The 23,598-nt window shown below is 39.4% G+C and overlaps 1 protein-coding gene across 2 annotated transcripts in view; it reads left to right on the top strand.

Moving 5' to 3' along the window:
* Positions 1-14: 14 nt before the first annotated feature.
* The window catches only part of CPA6 (carboxypeptidase A6), an 87,518-nt gene continuing 63,934 nt past the window's right edge, over positions 15-23,598 (top strand). For both annotated transcript variants that reach the window (XM_039550112.1, XM_039550111.1), the window contains exon 1: positions 15-128. In XM_039550112.1, the coding sequence (XP_039406046.1) occupies positions 43-128 (86 nt within the window). In that variant the 5' untranslated portion in view covers positions 15-42. The remainder of the gene's footprint in view (positions 129-23,598) is intronic.

Raw genomic sequence — 23,598 nt, 5'->3', positions numbered from 1 at the left:
CCGACGGTGACGGTGGCGGCGGTGACGGCGCGGCCCCGCACGATGCCGCTCCGCAGGCTCCTGCCCCTTTGTCTGCTCTGCCTCCAGGCTGCGCTACCGCTCCGCGGCCACCGCGGCCGCTACGCCGGGTAAGTCCGCCCGGCGCCCCGCTCCGCCCGGGGCGCAGCACCGCGGCCGTGCTCCCTCCGCTTCCGCTGGCCAGAACCGGCTGGTGTCTGCATGTTCGGGCATCCCTCCCGCCGCCGACCTGGTCGTGGGCTTGTTTGCTGGCAGTTATAGCATGTAGTTCTTGAAAGAGGTGCTGCTAGTCTCTGTTAGCCAAAGGTAGGATGCTACATTGGGGGAAAAGAAAAAAAAGTTTGAGTGTCCTTGTGAAAAAGGAAATTGCGATTATACAGGGGGGAAATAATAGGTTTCGAGGCTCCACCGTGCTCTGAAATGAATGAAGGTTTGTATTTTCCTTTAGGATACAATTGTACTGGAACTTAAAATCGTTTTTCAAAGTTGAACAGCGTGCAGTCTTATTAGGGAATGCATAAGAAGTTCAAGCAATAGGGGAACTCTACTGTAAGCAAGTGAAGACTAAAACTTTCACGTGTATTTCAAACTAGACTTTTTCTTTTTTTCAGCGGGAGTTCAAATTTGTGTTAGAAAGGGAAAGATTGAACTAAGTAGTAGTAAAATGTGAACTTGCCTCCAAAGTGTATGTTCTTTGCCCGGTTTAAAAACTTTGGTTTTAGTAAGTATTTAACATAATAGGTTTATGATGCAAATGAAAAGGCAGTCAAATATAGGAGCATTAGAAGCCAGTGGCGTGTGTCAATGTACAGTATAAAATTCTTTCAAAGTGATCAGCAAATTCGTCAGGATAAGCATCCCTCTCTGTGGAAGTAAGAGCTGTATTATTCTTTTCATTTTGTTGGAGTAGCCAAGCCAGGCATAGAAATTCCCCTACTAAAATGAAGTTAAAAAAAAACATTCCCTAAGCTTCAAGGATTTGGTAATGTGATATGAAGCCATTTACCCCTGGGTCACTATTAGTGACAGAAAGTAGTTAAACACTTGACAGCTGTTTCACCATCTCTGTTCAGTTCCTCAGGTCCCAGTATCTGTCTGCACTGCGAAATCAAACAGGCCACCACAGTCAAGAGTCCTCCTTACAGTGCCAGAAAGCAGCAGGACAGAAAACTAAACTGTTCTTTAAAGCCAGGGTCCCACTGTAAGTTTTGTGCCACAGCACTGTTCTCTCTGTCTGAAGTCCATAGCACAGGCATGGTCTCCAGGGTCTTGAATTTTTTAAAATTCAAGATAGCATTCAATTTGTTTCCAGGTGACATTGAGATGAATAACACATTGACAGTGCTGGTGCCTAACTTTTTCTGAATATTAATTACATGAGTTATCTACTAATTGATGTGTAAAATGTCAAAATACACATTTTACTATCCTCTAGGTTTAAGTGACATCGTCAACTATAATCAAGTTGGTTCAAATAGAATAATATGCATAAAAATTCAAATATTGTACCTCTGCTCATTTATGCAACTCAACAATTTTGTTCAAAGTTTTAAAAATTATTTTCTTGTTTCAGAATCTCATATTCCCAAGGTGACATGTGAAAGACCTGCCCAAACTCTCCTTTGTTGATCCCTGGTTTTGAAGCTTTTGCATAGACTCTAGTTCAAAAAAATGAGACTTCTCAGCAGCTTCCAGAAGTTGGGCAAGAAAACCACTGCTCAAAAAAAAAAAAAAAAAAAAGCTAGAGTTAATTATAAAAACTCCTGGTCAACAGGCAATTGTAGTAGGGGGCCAAGATACATTTACAAGCCTTGCTGAAAATGTGGTCATATTTGAAACAGAAACCAGAATGTGTACCACATGTGTAACACAAACTGGAAAAACAAGCTAATATTTTTCCCACTCTACTAATATTTTCCCCACTCTACTAATATTTTCCATTTCTACCGTCCTGGCATTAATTTTGTCAATAAAAGATGATGGAAAGTTATTTTGAAATGGGATGAAGGTTTCTACAGGATTATGAATTTATCTTGTCTGTCTGTCATCATCCCAGTGTCCTGAGCGGGATCATTTAATTTCTTCTGTGTGTGCCATTGATTAGAAACAGTTGAACAAGTACTGCCATTACTACTGAACCTGGCTGTCACTCAAGGGGAAAAAATTTTGATGGGTTTCTTTTGAGAAAGCCAATTAGGAGGTGAATATTTTGCTAATGTTCACCATTAGAAGGGGTGTCCCAACAAACTGACTTCTTTTTGTGCTGAGAAACATCTGTGAATCTTAGTAATTTCTATTGTGTCAGAAGCTGTACCATAAAGGGAAAAGGCATAAGTATAATTAGGGCAAAAGAATGAGAGGAAAAAAGAACCAAAAAAAGTAATGGAAACATTTCTCATAAACTTACGTCAGCACTAATAGGTACATGCAATTGTAACTCTTTAGTTGAGGACTCAGACCTAAGACAATTTACTGGTACTGCACATGTTTCTCCAAACTATGTCAAGCAGGCCAGGTATGCCATATGGGCACATCTTTAGGTAAATGTGTTCCAGATACCTTTGGGAACTCAGCAAGTATTTGGGGAGTCTCAGCAAAGAAGAAGAAGCATTCATGCCCACAGAGCTCTTGGAAAGACTGAGGGACAGTTATATTTGCCTTCTGCCTCACACAATACTCAGAAGTTCAACCTGCCTCTGTGTTCTTGTGCCTGAAGGAACTCAAGAGGAGCTGTCTAGAAGACACTGCTAATCGGCCACCCGACAGCAAATTCAAAATTATACTGACACATACATTTTTCCTTCCTGCATTTGTATGTTCTGTCCAAAGGTTCCAGGGGAAGTGGATAAGTGGGAGATGCACACACACACATCAGGGTTTGGACAGAGTAGATGTGGAATTTTTAAGAGGATTTTTCAGGAGGCCATTGCCAGAAATTCAAACAGGGGAACAGTGATAACCAAATGCATGGGAATAGCTGAAGTTCCTGAAATAACCAAGTGGACTAGAACTCTTCAGTGTCCAGTAGAAACAATTTAGGCTCTAAGAGATGTCTTCAAACTTAGAGCCACATGGACCCAGTAGATAAAGATGAGTTGTTCACTGTTTCTTCCAGTTACAGGAAGCAGGAGACATAAAATGAATCTAGTAGGAACCTTTTGATAGCTTTACAGAATAGGGTGCTGGAGCAGACGGAGTTTTGTGAGGATTTTTTACCAAATGCAGCAATCTTCCTACTCTTGGGAATCCTATGAAGGAGATGACTTCCCATTAGCAGGTCAAGTTTTCTTAGAATAGAAAATCTCTCTCATTTATTCTTTAAAAATCACTACTGTGATCTTTTTACTTCAGTTCATCTACCTCCACCTGTAAATGGTGGCTCAGCATGTTGCCTCTGATTTCTCCCCTACTTTTTGTTCTTCCAAAGCCTTCTCAGAAGTGTTCCTCATCTCACCTCTTCTCTCACATGTTGATGACCAAGTGCAGGCAAAGGCTGAAATAACTTGTCCAGTTTTTCTCTAAGGTATTTGTTGCAAGATTTGAAGTCTTTTTAAGTATTGGATCAAGATGATAAGTCCTCCAAAATGTTATTCCTCAATGAGTTGCAGTACTGCAGATGATTGTCATTTCTCTTGGTCAGATGAAGGCCATGATACTGTGTAACAACCGCATAAAATAAACGGGGAGTCATGTGGAGGTGGATAGCAAGGAAACAGAACAGTAAAGAGATGTTCTGTAATCCAAGATATAATGTGCTGTAGCTACTGGGATATGACATCCGGCAAATTGCATAAACCAACTGTTCATGGAGATAAGGACAGATATCAAATCTGAGAACGTTCAGCAAATTTCAGGTATTTTAATGCCCATTAATACCCCTGCATACCATAACTAAGTACCTCTGATCTCACAGTACCTTACACACAATGGCTGGCAATTGTTCTGTCTCATGGAAAAAACACATGGGAGTGTGATGAAAATGAGTTGCTGAGGGAATTGAGAAGTGGAGAGGAACTCCTCCTGTGCTATTCCCTTTGCAGATTTTTTCCAAATGCTTTGATCAGGGACTAAAAGCTCTGCTGTGTAAAAAAATTTCTTTCTCCCTGCTGCTCAGCTCTCCATCCCCAAGTCAAAGTTAAAAATGTCGTGAACACTGGCAAAAAAAGCATTTGGAAAGCACACCACCAGCATGAGATGGAAGGTAATCATATTAATTCAGATGAAAACCAAACTTAGTGCTTCTCTGGATGGTGTCAGGGAGCTTCTCAGAAGTGAAAAGCTGTGAGCTCTATAGCAAAAACCATTTTGAGTATTCTTTTTTTCAGATAACCAATAATTATGTAGTCAAATCACCACTGATTCCTAAAAGCAGCACAGATCAGTGAAATCCACAACAGCTCTGGGACCACTTACCTATTATTGTCCCAACACCACAGCTCTAATTATGTGTTTTCTCATTACCTGATACTCCACCTGTACAATAACATTTATGTTCTCCAACAGGAAAAAAAGTACTGCCGAGTTTTGGTTATTTTTCTCCTCTATGCCCAAGCATCATAAATTTCCCTTTTAAAGCTTCTCTGCCCTCCTCATAATAAATGAGAAATACAAAGTGTTTCAGTTGCTCTTCCTTTCCCTCTTTTACTTTCTTTTTTAAAATAATTGGAACAACAGTACACATCCACACTACCTAGGTGAAGTGCATGCCAGGCAAGGAGGGTCCCAGTTTATTATGGCTGTGTTGGAACTGCAGATTCAGGTCACCATGTGAGCCTGGTGCCCATACACTTATCCAGACTGGGACACCATTGCCTGGTGTTGTGGCTTCTGACCTCTGCAGGTGGAAAAGATGGGGGGAAAAGCATGGGAAGTAAGGGAAGATACAAAAAATCAAGACATGGGCAAAGCTTGCACCCCTGCTTAGGAGCTCTGAACCTGTCCTAGATTTCCTAGCTTTTATGCAACCTATGGCCTTTCAGTAAGAATGATTCTTTTGGAAGTGTAAAAGCAATTCCAGTAAACACTTACACTTTCCTCGTTTTAAAGTGTGTATGTTACAAATGGGAATGTAGTCTATTATTAAAGAAAATTCATGTTCAGGGTTGAATCCAACAATTATGTGTGCAAAAAAACCTAGGATACATCTAAGGTGTACTTAGAAAAAGACACTTTTAAAAATAAGAAATTCACATATAAAATCTGCCTGGACCCTCAGTCTAAAACATCCACTTTGAATATGCCAGCTTCACTGTCTCATGAAATTAAGCAGGCAAAGAAATACAGCTTTTCCCAGAGCTTCTGGTAGTAGTTGCAGTGAATTCCAAAGCTCCCACTTCTACACTGTGTTCACCATATGCTGCTGCTGTGAGTTCACACTGCCAGAGTCATTCATAGGCTTCTTAAAATGAAGTTCTCAAATCTGAATGTTTTGTACAGGGCTTAACAAACACTTAACAGGGGACAGACACTGTATAAATTACGTACATATTGATTCTTTTCACTAAAGAAAAAAGAAATCTAAAATATGTGAGCAATTCATATAAAAGACAGCATAACCTACTTTTAGTTTAGAAAGAATCTCACAGTTCTGAAAGGAGCAAATTTGAAAAAGAGAGGCTAAAAATCTGCTTTTCTGAATACACTGCTAATATTTTACAGGGAACCCTTAGTTTCATACACTGTATAGCGCTGTATCCCACACTGCACAATAAACAGGATCCCAAAGTCTCATCTCCTGAAATTCTAGTATCTGTAAAAATGTCATTCATATGTCTGAAATGGCCTTACATGGTCAAAACACTGTAGGAAACGTTTATTGTTGTATCCAGTTGAAGGTGAATGGACACCATCAATCATCTCTCACTATCTCCTGGAGGTAAACTCTGTCATCTCTGTCTTGCAGCATGGCTCTTCACTTATGTTTTCTCCTTAATTTTACTTCTGAATACATAACAGAAACTGTACTCCCTCTTCTGTGGTAGAACATAGTATTTAAGAGGGCACTGTGTGCATAATGGTCAGGAGGAAGTCAAGAAATAAGCAGTTATATTGATCATATATTGGGCATCTCTTCAGTTCTCCTGCAAGCAAAACCTGCTGTGAGCATGCATATAGCTCTCAAAACTGAGAACAGCAGTGTAGGTCAGCAGTCAGTACTTCTACTGCTCAGGCAGTACGATTTGTTTTGCTCTCAGGCAAGAGATTAAAAGAATTTTTCTCAATACAAAATAAAAATAGAAAATAATTTTAAATAAACAGCATTGTTACTGTCCTCTGTCCTCCTAGCTTACATCTTTATGTTATCAGTATTGTTTTTCAAGCAGAAAACAAGTGAAACCCATACTCTCTGTTCTATTTACGGTAAGCAGGTTTAGTTGGAAAATGAGAACTAATAATTACAGTTACACATTAAACCTCTCTCTGAAAACTCTACTGTGGTTAAAACAGGACTTTTGCTGGTCTCAGATTTGCAGGAACAAATCCACAGTCAGCAAAATTCTGGAGACAAGCCAAATTCTAATTTTTTTCCAGTTAATTTTGATTCTGATTTAAAGGCTTCATTTACATGACTGTACATGTGGGTACGAAGTTATGGTTCTGATTTGATGTTTGTGTTACAGCAAAATGTGCATGAATTTCAAGGGTGCTACTAATTTGCACCTCAGTATATCAGATCAGAATCAGACTTTAAATAGACTGTGATTTTCAGGAAGATATCTGCAAAGAAAGCTCCAAAACTGCAAGGCACCTAAGGGTAGATAAACCACAGTACTCTGAACTGAAAATATACTCAGACCAACAAATGGATGGGGACAATAAATTCCATTTTTTCTATTATTTTGCATCTTGAACTTGCCAGATGAGGAGGATGGGATGGGAGCTGGAATCCAGCAGTGGACAGGGAGCATGAACCCTTTCCTTCTGTGTCTGCCTGTGCAGGCTGAATGCTCTGGAGGACAATGCTCTGCTGAGCCTCCTCTTCCTCTGGGAAACAATGAGACTTACAGTGTATTTATTTAAAGAGAATCCACACCATAAAGTTACCAGACAAAACAATACACAGAACAGCATTTTCTAAAGAGAAGATGCTCTAGATTGCTTAAATACAGCCATGGAAAAAAACAGAAGTACCTTATCAAATCAAAACAGTTTTTCTTTACGGTCTGCACCTCAGTTAAGGCTGTGATACAGGGGAGACTACCACAGCAGGACCTTGAAAATGAGTTTTTAGGGGGTTTATTATAGTAAAATTATTCTAAGAAAAATTTACTGTTTCTTTATCATACTGTATTTCAAATATCTTCAGAACAGTAGTGATACACCTCATGGTTGACTCAGGGATAAAAAAAGAAGCTCTTTTTAGCTGAGATTAAAACTAAATTCTGGGTGTTCACAGCCCAGAAAGCCAATCATATCCTGGACTGCACCGACAGAAGTATGGCCAGTAGGTCGAGGGAGGTGATTCTGCCCATCTGCTCCACTCTCATGAGACCCCAGCTGGAGTGCTCCAGTGCATCCTGCTCTAGGGACCCTCACATAAGAAGGACATGGACCTTGGAGCAAGTCCAGAGGAGGGTCACAAATATGGTCAGAGGACTGGAGCACCTCTCCTGCGAGGAAAGGCTGTGAGAGTTGGGGTTGTTCAGCCTGGAGAAGAGAAGACTCCAGGGAGACCTCATTGCCACCTCTCAGTACTTGTAGAGAGCTTATAAGAAAGATGGGGACAAACTATTTAGCAGGGCCTGTAGCAATAGGACAATGGGTAATGGTTTTAAACTAAAAGAGGGTTGATTTAGGCTAGATAGATGAAAGAAATCTTCTACAGTGAGAATATTGAAACCCTGGAACAGTGTACTGGAACAGGTCTGGTTGCCCAGAGCTCCATCCAACCTGACCTAGAAGGTTTCCAGGGATGGATCATCTACCATCTCTCTGGCCAACCTGAACTAGTGAAAGATGTCCCTCTGGAGGCATTGAAGTAGATGGCTTTAAAGGTTCCTTCTAACCCAAACTATTCTGAATTACTTTAGCAGGCCTGATGAAAAAATCTTGATTAATTCCACCGTACTCCTGCCAAGATTACCACCAGATGCCACTCCGAGGCTGCAGTGCAGTCATACAGCCAAACCCTACAAACCCACACTAGTGGCCACCTGCTGCCAGGGCAGTCAGTTGTGCTTCTGCTCTTCCAGATGTGCAGCCTCCGCTCAGGGACTGGCACTTCTCTGCCTACAGAAGGACAATTCCAGGAGCACAGAGAGTGAAAAAAACCCAACTTACTCATTCTTTTTTTCTCCCGGGACTAATTGACAGCTTATCAGGTTGTGATCTGGCTGCTGCAGAGGCTCTGTGTTTGTGTTGGCACAGGGAAGGGGCAGGAGTGGCTGGTTTTTTGGTACCTGCCTGTGTACCTTCAGCCTGTTAGTCTCCCTGTGCACTGGGGATGGTTGTCTGAAACCAGTTAATTCCAGATGTGTATTCCAAGGAGCACACCATGGGTTTACCTCAGCAGAATTTGGCTTCTTGATCAGTCCTGACTGCCAGATTCCTCTCCAGACCTATGCCAATGGAACGATCACAAATGAATGTTTCAGACTCAAAGAGAGAATAGTAGGATGCTTATTTTCAAATAAGTACTTTCCTGAAAGTGAAAAACCAAAGAAAACTTTAACCTCAATACTAACCATCATCCTGTGGGTTTTTGAAGCAAAGGAACTTCATTATGCTTAATGTCTGAAGAAGCTGTAAGTCCTTTACATAATGAACAAGACTGATGTGATAGGGCCTACAGAAAAAATAGCCTCTATTTATTAAGTAGGTTTGTGTTAGGCAAACAATAGCTATTACATGTCAAGAAATCAGGGAAGACATTTAATTAAGGATGTTTTATTAAGAGCTCTGTATTTTTTGTCACAGCACAGTTTCATATTTTCAGGGAAATAAACCTTGGGTTCACTTGAACTGTGTAGCACAGGCAGCCAAAAACACACGCTGCCCAAAATTTACACCAAATAACAGGAGTCACCGTGCAAGCACAGTGCCAAGTCTGGGCTGGTAAGTCAGACCTCTCTGTAGAGTGGGCTTGTGTCCTTGCCAGCAACACACAGTGTAAACATACCCAGCAGCACAAAGACAGCGCAGTGTGTCCTTACCCTGCTGCCTTATCAACAAGCTGGATCCCTGGTCCATCTGCCTGTGGTAGCAACAATGGTAAAAAATGTAAATGGAGATGATTAATCGAACATAAAATCTAAGTAATTTGCTTTTCTTCATGAAAAATCCAATAGTTTCACCTTCAGTGTGTTTAGCTGAGGTTTTTTTATTTTGCTTTTACCAGAAGCATCTCTCTTAGTTTTGAAATAGTCAAACATGTAGTCATGTTTTGATATGGCCAATAAAAAGGCTTCAGAGGAAATCATAGCATTTGTGTTTAAAGGGTAAAATCTTTTGTATTCTCTACCCAGCAGCATAAAAATAATTACTGATGTATTTTCTGAGGCCTAGCCTAAAATATTAATTGCAGTGAAATATCTAATTATGCAGGTTTTGATCACTACTGCAAGGGTTTTTCTGTTCACCACTAAGTTGTCCTGAGAGAGAGTGGTGGTTCTCCCTCCAAAGCAGCTGCGAGGAGCGGGAAACACAGGAAGCGAGGGCTCCTGTGTCCAGACAGGTCTTGTGAGGAACCCTGCCTGCTTGCCATGGGCTGTGCAGTGTCTGAGCACATTTGGTGTATCATATCTCAGAGGCCCCAGGCAAAGGAACATCATCTGGTCATAGAATCACAGAACCATAGAATTATTTGTTTTATAAAAGACCTTGAAGGTCACTGAGTCCAGCTGGTAACCTAACACTGCAGAGTCCACTACTGAACCATGTTCCTAAGCATAAGATCCATGTGTCTTTTAAAGACCCTCAGGAATGGTTTAGAATGGTGACTCAACCACTTCCCTGGACAGCCTGTTCCAATGCTTGTCCACCCTCTCAGTGAAGAAATTTTTTTATCAACCTCTGTCAGACAGATGCATGACAAAGATGCTGATCTACTCTTGCCAGGTGCTTCTAGGCCAACACAGAGACAGAAATGTGGGTATTTCAGGTTCAAACTGGGTGAGGGAGGACTCAGGGGCTTCAGCCTTTCCTCCTGTCTACAGCATATGTTGTTTGTCACATGAAGTAGTTATATCTTTCAAGGCCTTACGTCTAGCCTCACCTGCCAAAAAATCGTGCCTTTGCAGTCCAGAAGCAAATTAACAGGTGTAACACACCTGGAGACTACAGGACCATCAGTGCCCCTGCTAGCATCCACTCCCCCTATTCTTAGTCCTTAGCTAGTGGGCGGCATGCAACCCTCCAGTGTTATTTTTCCTATGTTCATCCCTCTTCCTTGCAGCTGTCACCTCTTCTTCATAAGATAACTGGTGGCTTTTTACTATATCATGAGTGGTGGAAAAAAAGGCACCTCAAAAGTCTGGTAGTCAGCACAGGCTGCCCCTGCAAGGTGCAGGACAATTTGTAATGATTAGCATGTATCACCCACAAACATGAGAAAACAGTATAGAGCCATAGAAAGATTAGTTAGCTTAAGCCTCCGGGAGATTATGGAAAAGTGGAGTCAAGTCATTGTCCTACATGTTAAGGAGTCAGTATGGAGTAGTGCTCAGGATGAGTTAAAGCTTATGTCTTTTTTTATGAGGGGCAACCTCTCCAAATCCTATGAAAAATCCAGGGAGGAATGGTGAGTGAAGGGCTCCATGGACCAGGAAAATCTGATCTTTTGCTTCTGCTGAATGAAACTGTAAGAGTGAGGGCAAAACCCACAGATTTTACCTCGTCAGATGAGATCAGTCCTACCAATTTGCAGACAGTGAGACAGTGCCATGAAACATTTTAGGGTACAGTATAGCAGAGCATAAGGGATGCACACTGTGCTCTGTGAAAGCTGATCTTTCTGCATTGTTTGCCTTTAATCCAGCAACCATTATCTCTACTGAAAAAATACATGTGAGCTTTTGTGTGTGGCAACTGCACTCGGGGTGGTCTTTGAATTAGAAGGCATTTGGTCGCAGAGCCTGCAGCAAGTCATGCCAGTGCAGCCTGCAGTTATACTGGGAAAAAAGAAGCAGACAGGAGAGGAAAAGCCTTGTCCTGGGTGGTTAAAGGGGCAGATCTGTGAAAACTAGATCTGAGGAAAGAGGTTTCTAATATTCAGGTGTATTTACTGTGAAGTGACATTAACTGAGGGAAGAGACATACATTTTAAATGTTTATTCCACAGGTGATGGATCTACCAGATTTAAGTTATCTTGTTAGAGCTAATGAAATGCAGTCTTAATGGAGTAGCTAATAGCTGGCCAATAAAAATGCAAAATAATAATTCTGTTAAAACATAAAATAATTAGAACAAACAGAAAAAGTCTTTATGCAGAAGAGAAATTCAGGGATCTTACTGGGAGGACCAGTTTTACAGCACCCAATGGAAAAATTGTTAGGGTGTATGTAGCAACAAAAGTCCCCCTGGCTCACTGGAAAACATTACTTTTTTTTCAGGAGGAAAAAAACAACACAAACTTCAAGCAAACAAAGGAGGAATTTTTAAATTAGTTGTTGCATGAAGAACCTTGCTTCTTACAAGAATAAATAAATGGGTGAATTTAAGGTAGTATTTTTAAAGTTATAAAATTGCAGAGAGACTATTTATTTCTAAACTGCATGGCTATAAAACACCAGATGCCATACAATGAAGTAATCTCAGAGCAAGGCTGGAATCTGTTGTCTGCGAGGAACACGCAGATGCTTGCTTTCAGCAGTGACGTCTTGCTCATAAAACAGGAGCACCAAACACTCTTCACTGCATTCAGAACTTGTGTCCCCATTGCGTGTGGGATTTTGTTGTTTTAAGCTTAATAATTACTCATGTGAAACAAGGAAGGGAGAGTTTTAAGTTACAGTTTATGAAGAGAGAAGTAAGAGTTGTCTTATGTTATGTTAAGGATTAACTGAAGGAAATGGTGCCTCTTGGTTGAGCTTGGCAGCCAAAGAGGCCTTTACTCTTTTGGCCACACATTGTCCTGATGTATGGCTTAGGTCACTCCTCTCTATTTTACAAAAGCAAAAATGAAAGATCAACAAAAGGATATATTTTTCATTTGAGATGGAAAAAAACAAAATTCCAATATAAAGGCAAAGTATCACCTCATATATCGTGCTGCTTCTTGCGTAATATAAGTTTTGGCAGCTTGTTCTTAGTCATGGAGCATGCCAACTCCATTTTCCATGAAACTTGATGTAATGATAGCTGGTCACAAAAAGAGTATAATAAGAAAGAAGCTGCAGAAATGTGGAGCCAACAATTTAGTGGTTTTGTAAAGCTCTACATTTGTGTGGTATTAATTGACATAGCATATCAAGTGTAGCTCAAAATGCACGTATTTTGCCCATTGCAGCCTTATAGACTGCAATAATTGCAAATGGTAATGAATTCACCTTATGAATTTATCCCGGTGTATAATGTAAAAAATATAATTTAAATTGTAAGTGTATAAAAGCAGAGAATGTGATATTAGCTGGATTTTTAAAAATAAAATAAAAAATAAACACAACTCTGTATCTGGGTTCTGAATTTAGTATGTAGTGGGCATGTACTGTTGCTGCTAATTAAAAAAAAAAACCCTTTCGTTTGCACTTTTGATAAATCACATTCCTTCAGGCATATCAAAAGAACTGTCCTTTTCTAGGAGAAAATGTAGAGCAAAGCTGAGGTTCAATATTGATCACAGGTTTCATAATTTGTGCATTCAAGATAGCATAAAAAAATACAAACATTATGTATTTTTTCATCTGAAATTTCATCTCACGCTTCAAGACCATTTCAGACAAATTGAGCTACATCCTATTTACCTGCCAAAAACTCAGCAAAATCAAATAGACCAACCAACCTTCCCTAGCTCAGCATTTCACCTTTAGATGGGAGTAAGTACGTTAGAAGCTGTTTCATAAAAACACTGGGTGCTACAGCAGCAGCAGGAGATTTTGGAGAAAATGCTGCTTGGGGGACATATCTTGGCAAGCAGCAGCTCCCTGATGGAAATAGCATTTGGCATCAAAAGTTCTCTCACAGAAGGCCTATGTACATAGTTTCTTGGTTGTCTTTTTCAAAGAACCTTTCCTTTTGCTGGCTGTGCAGGTGCTAAGCTGAGATTACAGCCTGCTGTGTAAAAACCTGCCCCTTTTCCTCATACCTGCCTCTCAGTTCTCACCCCCCTTCTACTTCATTGTCCTCGTGTCTCCTCATAAACAGCCTGCAGAGCCATTCTGGGTAGGGGCTGAGGCATTTTACTACCCGCTGGCTCAGCACATAATTCCAGATCTTTGTTGTGTGACTGCAGTATAATCAGGCAATAGCAGTTTCAGCTCTGAAACAGGTCTTTTGGACAGTGGGCCCAGACAGTATGATAAATAGCCATCTTATCCAGGTGAAAATAAGCTCAACAAGTTTTTATTATTATGAATGTTTCCAATTTAGGGATTTAGTTTCAGTTAGACAGAAGGCAAGAAATGCTGACGGGATGATTTGTTTAAGGAGCTAGCAGCTCTCTTCAGCATTTCATTAATTTTTGTGAGTTATTTTATCAAGAGAGATCTTATATCATACTTAGGAAATTTTCAACAAGTATCAACAGACAAAGGTCTGTTTTGTAATATGTTGAGTAGATGTGAGCAATGCTGAGAAATAATTGATACCTGAGTGCAAGACTCTGACACCCTCTGAACTTGGTATCCTGTTCTCCTGGATTCCCTTGGATTTTTTTGGTGTATTTGCTTGGGTTTAGTAGTTTTATCTGTGTGGGAGTTGGAAATAGGAATCAAAAAAGAGGAGTAAGCAAGAGGTCATAAACACCAGCTCTGAGAGACATCTACCCTGGTCATTTCAGTCCAATGTAACACATCCTGAGTGAATTTGATAGCAATGTCCCTTTTCACTAGAAGTTACGAGTATATTTTTATACCTTCACACAAATATGTGCATCATTATCCATTATACCTCCGAAGCTGGTAAGTCAAAGCAACACACAAAAAGGTAACTGTCTCTCATACAGAAAGTGTGAACAGCATGATGTCATGCAGTCAGGTAGACTAAACAATCTGTCTTTTTTAGATAAAAAACTATAAAACCTTTAGAAACATTTACTGTATCAGGTATCTGATGAAAATTACAGCAATAAATCTGAGATGATTTAGAAACTGTGTTCCCAGGACAATTACAGAATGCCCTAGGCATTCGCTGTCTGCCTGCTCTTAGGCAGAACATGTTTACACCATGTTTCATAAATCCAACTTCTGCAGCATGGAGTGGTTTATTCTAAGAGCACAGCAGTGAATTGTCTAAACAAAATGAATGACGTAAAACCTCAAATGGCAAGTTTGATATTTCAGTGACAAAGGCACAATACTTAAAGGAGATCTCTGCATTTGTGGTTTGTCGTAGTTTAGCAAATTAGATTCCAGATTGATGTTTAGCAAATAATCAGTGTGGTAATGCTTTTCAACAATCAAGTAATAAACAAATGTAGTGGCACGTCTCAAGAAATCAATTGTAAGTTGTTTTAACAATGCATAAAACATCTGCTTATTACTACAGATGTCACACGGCTCTAGCATGGAGAGTGGCACTAATGGGACTTGCTGTGTGTTGTCAGTGCCCTGAGTCTTTCCAAGTAGCCCCTTCACCACCCTGCCGTCTTCCAGTAGAAGAGCCAAAATCATCATGTCATATTCAGTGACTACTCATTGACTATTCTGAGCCATGACTCAGTTGTAGCCACACCTTGAACTTTGAAAACACAGAATCACTGCTTTGCCACTTAAGAGTTTTGGGAGAGCAGCCAAGGTAGTCTGGGGAGGTTTTGATGGCATTACAACAATGAAATCAGAATCTGGCCAAACATGAATGCTCCTTAATTTGAGGAAAAAGTGTTTACCAGGCAAATAAGTGACATTTTCACAGATTTCAGTTCAGGGCATTAAACTTTTTCTATCTCTGTGGAAGTAAAAACCTTACCATCTAATAACAGTTCTGCCTTTTTTGTTTAGCAGAGCTTCCCAAAAGTCGATTATATTTCTTTTCTTGGTATCATAAGGGATTCCCAAACCCTACTGCATTATTTCTCTGCTTAAAGAATATTTTTCAAGTCACACTTTTCTTTCAAGCTTATAGCTTGGTTGTTCCTTTAGATAAAATAAATAACACTGCCATCAGATTTTCTGATTTTTTTATTTACCTATTGAATACTGGGGAAAAACACAAACATTGATTCAGGAACCTGCATAATTCTGGGCAATATTGGCTAAGAAAGTTCATGTGTTGAACAGATGATAGTAAATGAAATGTTTTCTCCAGGAGTTACTAAATTCTCCAAACTGAATGAAACTGTAATGCATGTTAATTCATCTTAATTCATGCTGTGATGAGAATTTCCCAACCTCACCCCACATTTCAACACAAATATTTGTATTATCTAGCCGTAAAGTGAGTTTATTAAATGAAATAAGACACTCTGTACTCCATTTTACAAACATTTTTCCGTAAATTACATCATATTGGTAACAGATTTTGAGCCCAGCTAAGTCCAAAACACTAGAAATAGTAAGATGAACTATTTAAAGGGTCATTTTTTTGTGTGTTTTAAATTGGCAAGAAATTACTTCAACCTTTTGTTATTTTGGTTTTGTTTTGTTTTGTTTTTTAAATAAAGGAAAAAACCAAGGAACTTTTAGGTATGCTGGTGATCATGATACCTCCCATGAAATTGTGAATGTTTTATGATGTACTTTGGGATATCAATCACAGGACCCATAAGCAAAGAGTCAGCAAAGGCAAGAGACTCTTCCAGGCATGACACATCTGGTTCTTTGGCAGCTTAAACAGACTTTATATTGCCAGCTTTAAATTGGGCCTTTGAGTTTGCCACATGCTTTGTCTGGCGATGGGCTGTCTGGACTGCCATGTGTTCCTGGTTGCAGCAGCTTTAACATTTAATATTTAGGTTTATTCCCCTCCCTTCTCTCTCTTCAGAGGATCTCCATGCACACAAACCTTCATACTCAGTCCTCATGCTTAGGGCTTATGGCCTTGCACTTCTAAGCCTTGAAATATGCATTTCTAATTGGAACTGGGACACATTTACAGTACTACATGAATTGTGTTCCTGCGTCACCCACAGTTCTACACTTGTAGATATTCAAAATGAGCAATTAAAAGATTTCCCATCTGTACAAGACTCTTAATGCATCCATTGACTGGTCAGAAACTTCTCAATTGCTTTCTTTACTAAACTGAGGCTCTATTATCAGAAATCTATTACTAGAGGAAGTCAGTTGTAAACTGTATTTGTCAGTTACGAAAATGAATCTAGAATCAACTGGGTATGCCATCATAGATTGTAAATGAATGTACATTTGTGTATATCTTGATTTAAGGTGTTCTGCAAAGAAGCACCTTACTGCTGTTAGAAGTAGAAGGAAGCTGCTGTTAGGGAAAAAAGTCTTGATTATCTCCTGGATGTTAAGCTCTAATAAAACATAAGGTTGCTTAAAAGGAGTATCAGTAGTTTCCAAATTAAGTGATATAGGAAATAGAGGAAATAAAGTAGTTTATTCTTGATCTATTCCATTTCTGGATTCTAGTACTCTTGCCCCTACATCTGACACTTCAGTCTGTATACAGCGTACTTCTGAAGTTATGGATTCGGGTATATTCATGCTGATCTTAAGCATTAACTTTTTTTTTTCCTGCTCAGACTCTGCAATCAAAAATAACTGAAATATCATGGAAAACAAGTTTCCACTGTGAACCTATATACTCAAAGCAGGAAAATGGACTAATGCTTTTGTTTTCCCTTATCCATAATTTCTTAAGCTTCTCTTAGAGTCTGCACAAACTGTTTGAACACTCAAAGTCAGCAGTGACTGGGAAAGCAGAGAAGTATCAGGCCAGAGGATTGCAGATGTTGCCCCACTCTGGCTCTGTGTGCTATTTGTCACAGGTGCCACTGACTCCACCAGTGTGTTATGCTGAGTGACAGTCAAGTGCTTTCATGCAAATATCTGCTAAGCAGCCTTTCCCCTCACTGCCTGCATCTTCTTCATTGCACTCCCTGTTCTTGTGACAATGGTGCTCTCACTTCTCTTCCAATTTAGGGCTTATTTAGAAATTGCTACTGCCATCAAACCTCAGACCAGCAATGGGCCACAGAATGGATTATCAATCTTAAATATTCTAATATAAAAAGCCATTGTAGTGTGGTATTACTAAGTATGCTGTTAAACTAATATGAAAATCAATAAAATAGTTTCACTTATGACACTGATATCAGAGAGCATAAATAAAAGAGTTCTGTTTCTTCCCTTGTTTTCTTTTTAGGTGTTGCTCATTAAGTGTGAGCATTAAGGAGACATAGAATCAGGAACCTCTTCACTTTCATATCCAAAGTGAAAGCAAATGGCAAGCTAGCAGCCACCCTGCTCTGCTCCCTAAACCAGCCATGGATCTGGTGTATTTCTGTATCATACTGTATTTATCTGGTCATGTGTGATAGTGTGGTCATTTACAACAGTACCAACATAGCACCAGGATGCCACTTACTGCTGTGGCAGCTATATCAAACTCCAGCAGATTACCAGGCTTCCTGTAGGCAAATAGCACCCAAAATACTCATCTACCCAGGGAATTAGGCATCTGTTAACTTACCTGATAGCTTCTTTGTTACACAGTTCATTCTCTTGGCAACTGACCTTCAAAATAAATGTGAAATGCAAACCTCAAAGCATAAAAAGAGCCCCTAAAATATATCAAATCACTTAGTAAAATCCATCACTATTGGCTCAGACAGAATGCTTCCTAATTTAAGGCTGATGTTTATGTTACTCTAAAATAGCTAAACATGAATACTGAAGAGAGGAAAGAAGTTAGAAACATCAGAATTAGTAGTTAAATTTCTACATCACTTAATTTTAAAAGTTTGGTTAATGGCATGAGATTCTAAAATCTGTAAGAACAGGGGATTTATGGGTTTGCAAAAGACCTTTAGAAAGCTATGTACATGCATTACTGGATCGTTAAAATATTTTATGGAGAAGTTTTGAAGAAGAGTGCTTTGGTTTCTTTGACACTTGCTTAAAACTGTAATATTTCACATAAGAGCCTAATGTGGAACTGAGAAAGCTTATTTTACACATTTAAATATGTACCGACTTTGATAGCATTCAGACATCGACACTTGTATAACGTAGTGCCCTTGTAGGCAGAAAACATGTGTCAAGTAGAGCTGGTAAAAACAAAAGTTACTTGGGGTGTTTTTTGATTAAATTGACCTTTGACAGAATAGAAATTTCTGTGAGGTTTTTTCGTGCTTGTGCTGATGCAAAAAAAAAGAGCCATTAGGGGAATTTAAAATATATTTTAATTTTTTTTATGAAAGCTAAATACATTAACTTTCTTCTTACTATTTCTCTGGGAATAAATAAATTTCATGAGTAGTTATCAACAAATTAGAATTTATCTCAATTATGACAAAATTTTGAGGGTGAAATTTCTCTCACCAGAAGACAGGATGACTTGTAGCTCATGTGTTAATGACATGTATTTGAGTGGGGAAAAAGTGTTTTCCACAAGCAGTGATGGAGAATATACATCCACCCTCTCAAATGCATGGTCTTCTGTAGGAAAAATGGCCCTCCAGGAGTTACCCTACCTTTGGTAAATTTGAAGTAGTTTTGGTTAAATTTAAATCTAAGCAGAGGTCTACTTTTAAGTCTTGGCATTTTGAGTCAAAATAACCACCCTTTCAGGTTCTGTGTGAGCAGGTAGCCGGTGCTGAGGACCAGATCTTCTCTACATTATATGGATATGATTGGGTTTGGCTTTGGACTGGCTGATCTCATCTCATGGACTAAAAGCTGATTTGTGGTTGGGGCACATTGCGTGTATCCCAAGAGCATCCCTCAGTTTATGTTCAATCAAATTCATGCACTCTCAGACTGGTCCAATGTGTGCCACAAACCCAGAGGCTGCGTCATAGCAAGAACCATATGTGTGTAGGAAGGGACACGCAGGTTCAGTTCAGAAGTGCACTTCTGATATAAATTAAAATGTTTATGTAACTTCTATCCTTCTCCCAACACTAGCATCTAAAGAATAAGGTGTCTGAAATACTGCAGCTGTTAAACAGCATATCTGCAGCAAAGGATTCTTCCTAATCTCTATCACTTATCATTGATAAAGATACTGAGATCTCTGAAGTGTCTTGCAAGAGAATATGGAACTACTGTATTCGTGTTCTCTTGGTTTTGTAATTTGTGGGTATAATAGGGAGTAATTCCATCCAGAACGATCCAAGATTCTTGTGTATATTTTAAAAAGCTTTACTCAGCCATTGGCTCCTTTTTCAGAAGAATATTTTCACATTGTAATCAGATTTGTACTGCCTAAAAATGAAGTAATTACCTGCTCTGTACCAGGAATGTATTTAAACTAGCAAAACTTTTCCACTTCTTTGCTTTGTGACCCAACATAGTAACTGTAGAACAAATGTAGTTTCTTTAAAGCATTGCCTTACACCTGTACAACATACACATCTGTATGTTGGGACTTCCGTATTGAAGGCTGTTGTGTCAGCAAATATCCGGATCACTTCAAATCACGGACCTTGGAGATTAGGAATCAGCTGACTGACTACTGAAGCAATTCAGATCACTGACACCTTTTCTTTTGTTAGCTGAGGACTGAAATGAGTCATATTTAGAGAACACTATTTGTCCTTCAGTAAAAAAATCATATCAGGGGAAGCAAAATGTTTACCTGTGTGTACCTGAGGCACCCATCTGAGTGGACTTGGGTGAAGGCCCTGTCACCCTTGGCCTGGGTGGTACCATGTGGTCAGCTCAACCCCACAGCTGTGACTGAGCTGTGACACCCATTTGGCACCATCTCGCTGGGTGCTCTCGGCCTTCTCAGCTCCTGCTGTGGGACAGCTGTGCATCCCCCACGAACCAGCCCCACACACGTTAGCTATGCTTACACCACACCCAACACAAAAATAGCAAAGCAGGAACTCTCACTATTCATTTCTTCCTTTAATTCATTTGCAAAGGTGTCTTTTGAACCCCTCCTTTATGGAAACCAAGATATCAATAACAAGAAATACAAATTCTCCAATAACAAGAGTGGTTAATACCAGGCTTTCACTTTTGAAGTTACTATAAATGGAGTCATATTACCCTGAATGGGCCTAAGAAATGTAGGGCAAGTCCCAGCTGCCCTGAAGAGATTTCTGAGACTGGGCTGAAGATTTAAGAGAAGACACCAGCTTGTCTGCAAGCTTCATGGCAGCTTCCCTTGTAGTAAACTAAGCACAGCTGTCGCAGCTTCTTGCTTGAGGGCAGGGGGTTAACATCCCCTTACACACCACACTGTGTTAATCTCCACACTATCTTGGGTTTTTGTTTACTGAAAAAAAGTGAACAGAATCAGTGAGTGCAATTTAAAATGTTTCAGCATCACACTGCTCTTCTTTGTGCAGGTGACACTGTCCAACCGAGTATTCAGCTGGCTGTCACCTACCACAGGTATGTCTGGCTAACTCGGGGCGAGACGACTGCTCCAAATTAGAAGTGCTCTGATAAAAATGCTTTGATAAAGATAACCACCTTTTGACCCATACTAACATTCAGAGAATCTCAAAGCAATTTTATATTGCATATGCTTTCTGGAAGCACATCAAGAGGTGTTTAAGGAATTTAAATTGCTTGAGGCAAGAGGGGAAGGCAAAGGGAAGTGTCTTGCTCTAGGCATCACAACAGAAACAGTTGCTGCAGGCAGGAAACTGCCTCTGGTGGGATTACTGCAGATATCTGAGGCTCCTGCAGTACAGCCCTTCATACAGCACCACTGGACACTTTGCTAGATCCATAATGCAGCTGTTCTTTTAATACTTATTTGTACTATGTGTTTCTCACTGTTCAAAACTGTACTTCTTGAGCTAACATGCTACCTCAGAGTTTTCTGTTTACAAAAGCAAACAAAAAATGCACTGGTTTTCTCCTTTCTCTTTCACATCCTTCAGTGGTTCCTTGTTATGCTGGAACTGCCTTACCCAAGCTTCTACTTGACATCATTTTGGTGTGAATATTTAAATCTGCTACTTGGATGCATTGTTGACTTTTACTGTGCTGTTTCCCAGTTGAGTAGTATTAAAAAGTTTGGAAATCTACTACTAAAAAAATATGTAATTAGTATTTATTTTATATTTATATTGTCTCTAATTACAATATTAGTAAGATTTATTAACACTCTCTTTCTGCTCCTGTAAAAAATAATTAAAAGCAGATGATCTTACATACCTATGTAATTTCTTTTCCTGTACAGCTGGTAAAGAGTTAGAAAAGACTAGCTTAACTTCCACCATTTTCACAAAATCAAAATGCTAAATGTGATAGATGAGCTAAGTATGAATGATGAGGTCTGAAAGTGAACTTGTTTTTTTCCAGCAAACAGGCAGACCTGAGCAGCTTTAATTGTAGCACTCACTACAAGTAGTTTATGCCTGTACTTACAGACTACATAACATACATAATTCCCATGTTAAGCACAGCCATATGGATCTGTTAGGAATGGGCTACAAATTTGGATTATTCCAACAGTCAGAGTACAACCTAATAGTTGCTAACCATCACTGATCTTGCTACAGCCTCTTTTATGAGAAGTCAGAATACCATAACTCATTTCATGCAGACCACATTAGTATGATTGATTCACAATTCTAGAGCCCCTTTCTGCCACAGAGGAAGAGAAGTTTCTAAGTAAAACAGAAGAGTGAAAACAAAGAAGAATCCTTATAATACACTATACTAGGGATTTTCCTGTGATGCAGTAGACTCCCTTCACTCTGCCATTAAGACCAGACAGGAGATTTCACATGCTGCCTGTGTTATCTCCATGCTAATCTGGGCTACTGAGTCTTTCTGTTGGATTTACAATTGTGTGGTTTGCATTGGAAGGGACCTTAAGGAAGATCTAGTTCTCACCAGGAAAGTTTTCCTTTTCTCTCCATGCAGAATGGGAAAGTTTTCAGAATGTCACGTAATTTCTCACTTACCCCCTTTGTCATTGTCAAGATGTGTTTCAGGTGTAGACTTTTATTGTGAAGTGCTCCAGCTGGGTAAGCCTTCTGGTATAATGGGGAGAATTTTGATGCTGGCAGCTTTGTTGGGTACTACACCAACTCACCCTACAATCAGGATATTTTTAAGTAGAACAAAATAAAATGAAAGCCATCCGGATAAAAAATGTTGCTGCGAGGGTTGTACTGCAGAATGATTTATTTTCCCATGTGCCCATGCAAGGTAGGTATATTTTAAACAAATACCAATAATGGTCTTTGGATTTGAGGGCAGTAAACATCCTGCAATGAACATTTTGCCCCAACATCTGTAGATCCCAAATGTCAGAAGATAGGAGAATTCATGACCAGTTTATGCAAGCAGGTGTAACTCCATTGACTTGAATAAAACAATGTGTATTAACACCAACAAAAAAGAAAAGAACACCAGGTGCTTTTGAAAGGTATTTTAAGACACAGTTTATTATTTAAATATTTAATATAAATCTTTCTCCTTCCAGTCGTAAACATAGATTACCTTGAAGTTAAATATCAGCCTCACAACACGGCTATAACATATGGACTGCATTTATTCCTTGGTGAAGTATTTTACCTCTCTTCAGTTACATAAATAACCTCACCAAGACCTGTTAATTTATACATTGCCTTTTAATCCTTATTTGTCACCCTTATTTTAAAAATATACATTTATCTTCTGCTAATGAGAAACAGGAATAAAAGTCATTCTCAGATGGTTCCAGGAAGCGTCAGAATGTGCAGAGTGGTTAGATTAGTGCACAAAGCTCAAAATAAAGTGCTCAAAGCAGTCATAGCCCTGGCATCAGAGAACAGCAAGTTTAGGAGGAAAAAAAGAGGAAAAAGGCAAGAAAACAGAGAGCCTTAATATATAGAAGATATTAATATAAAATATAAATAATAGAATAAAAAATAGAATATATATTCTATATATATATAATATAAAATAGCTTAACTGCATTGTGCTCTATACTGCATTGATCCTTATGGAAATATTTCACTGTGTAGGTGATGAAGAGAGGACTTTTAGAAGGTGATCTGTGTCTTTATCAGTCTGGATAATCTTGAGATGCCCATCCCTCACTATGAGCTGTGTTGGGTCGGGTGGCCTGGCATGACATGGAACGGACCTGGGCCTGTAACACAGGTGATGCAAGTGATGCCTTTTCCTGGTCTTAAAATCAAGAGTCAAATATGTTTAGAAGGGGAAAAGGGATTTTAACTTGGTATTTATTTTAAGCATCCTTAGGTACGCACGTCCAGGTCAAACGCACCGAAATGCACACTGCAATGCACCCCCAAAAGACCTGGTATAACATTATAGGTCTTACTAATTAGCATATCTATCAAAAATTCCCCAATGAGAGGCTTGAATGAGCCCCCCTCC

The sequence above is a fragment of the Corvus cornix genome, chromosome 2 (genome assembly GCF_000738735.6).
Source record: "Corvus cornix cornix isolate S_Up_H32 chromosome 2, ASM73873v5, whole genome shotgun sequence".
In the NCBI taxonomy this organism is placed as follows: domain Eukaryota; kingdom Metazoa; phylum Chordata; class Aves; order Passeriformes; family Corvidae; genus Corvus; species Corvus cornix.
Note: the sequence above shows the minus strand (reverse complement) of the source record. Positions and strands in the feature narration are given on the sequence as shown.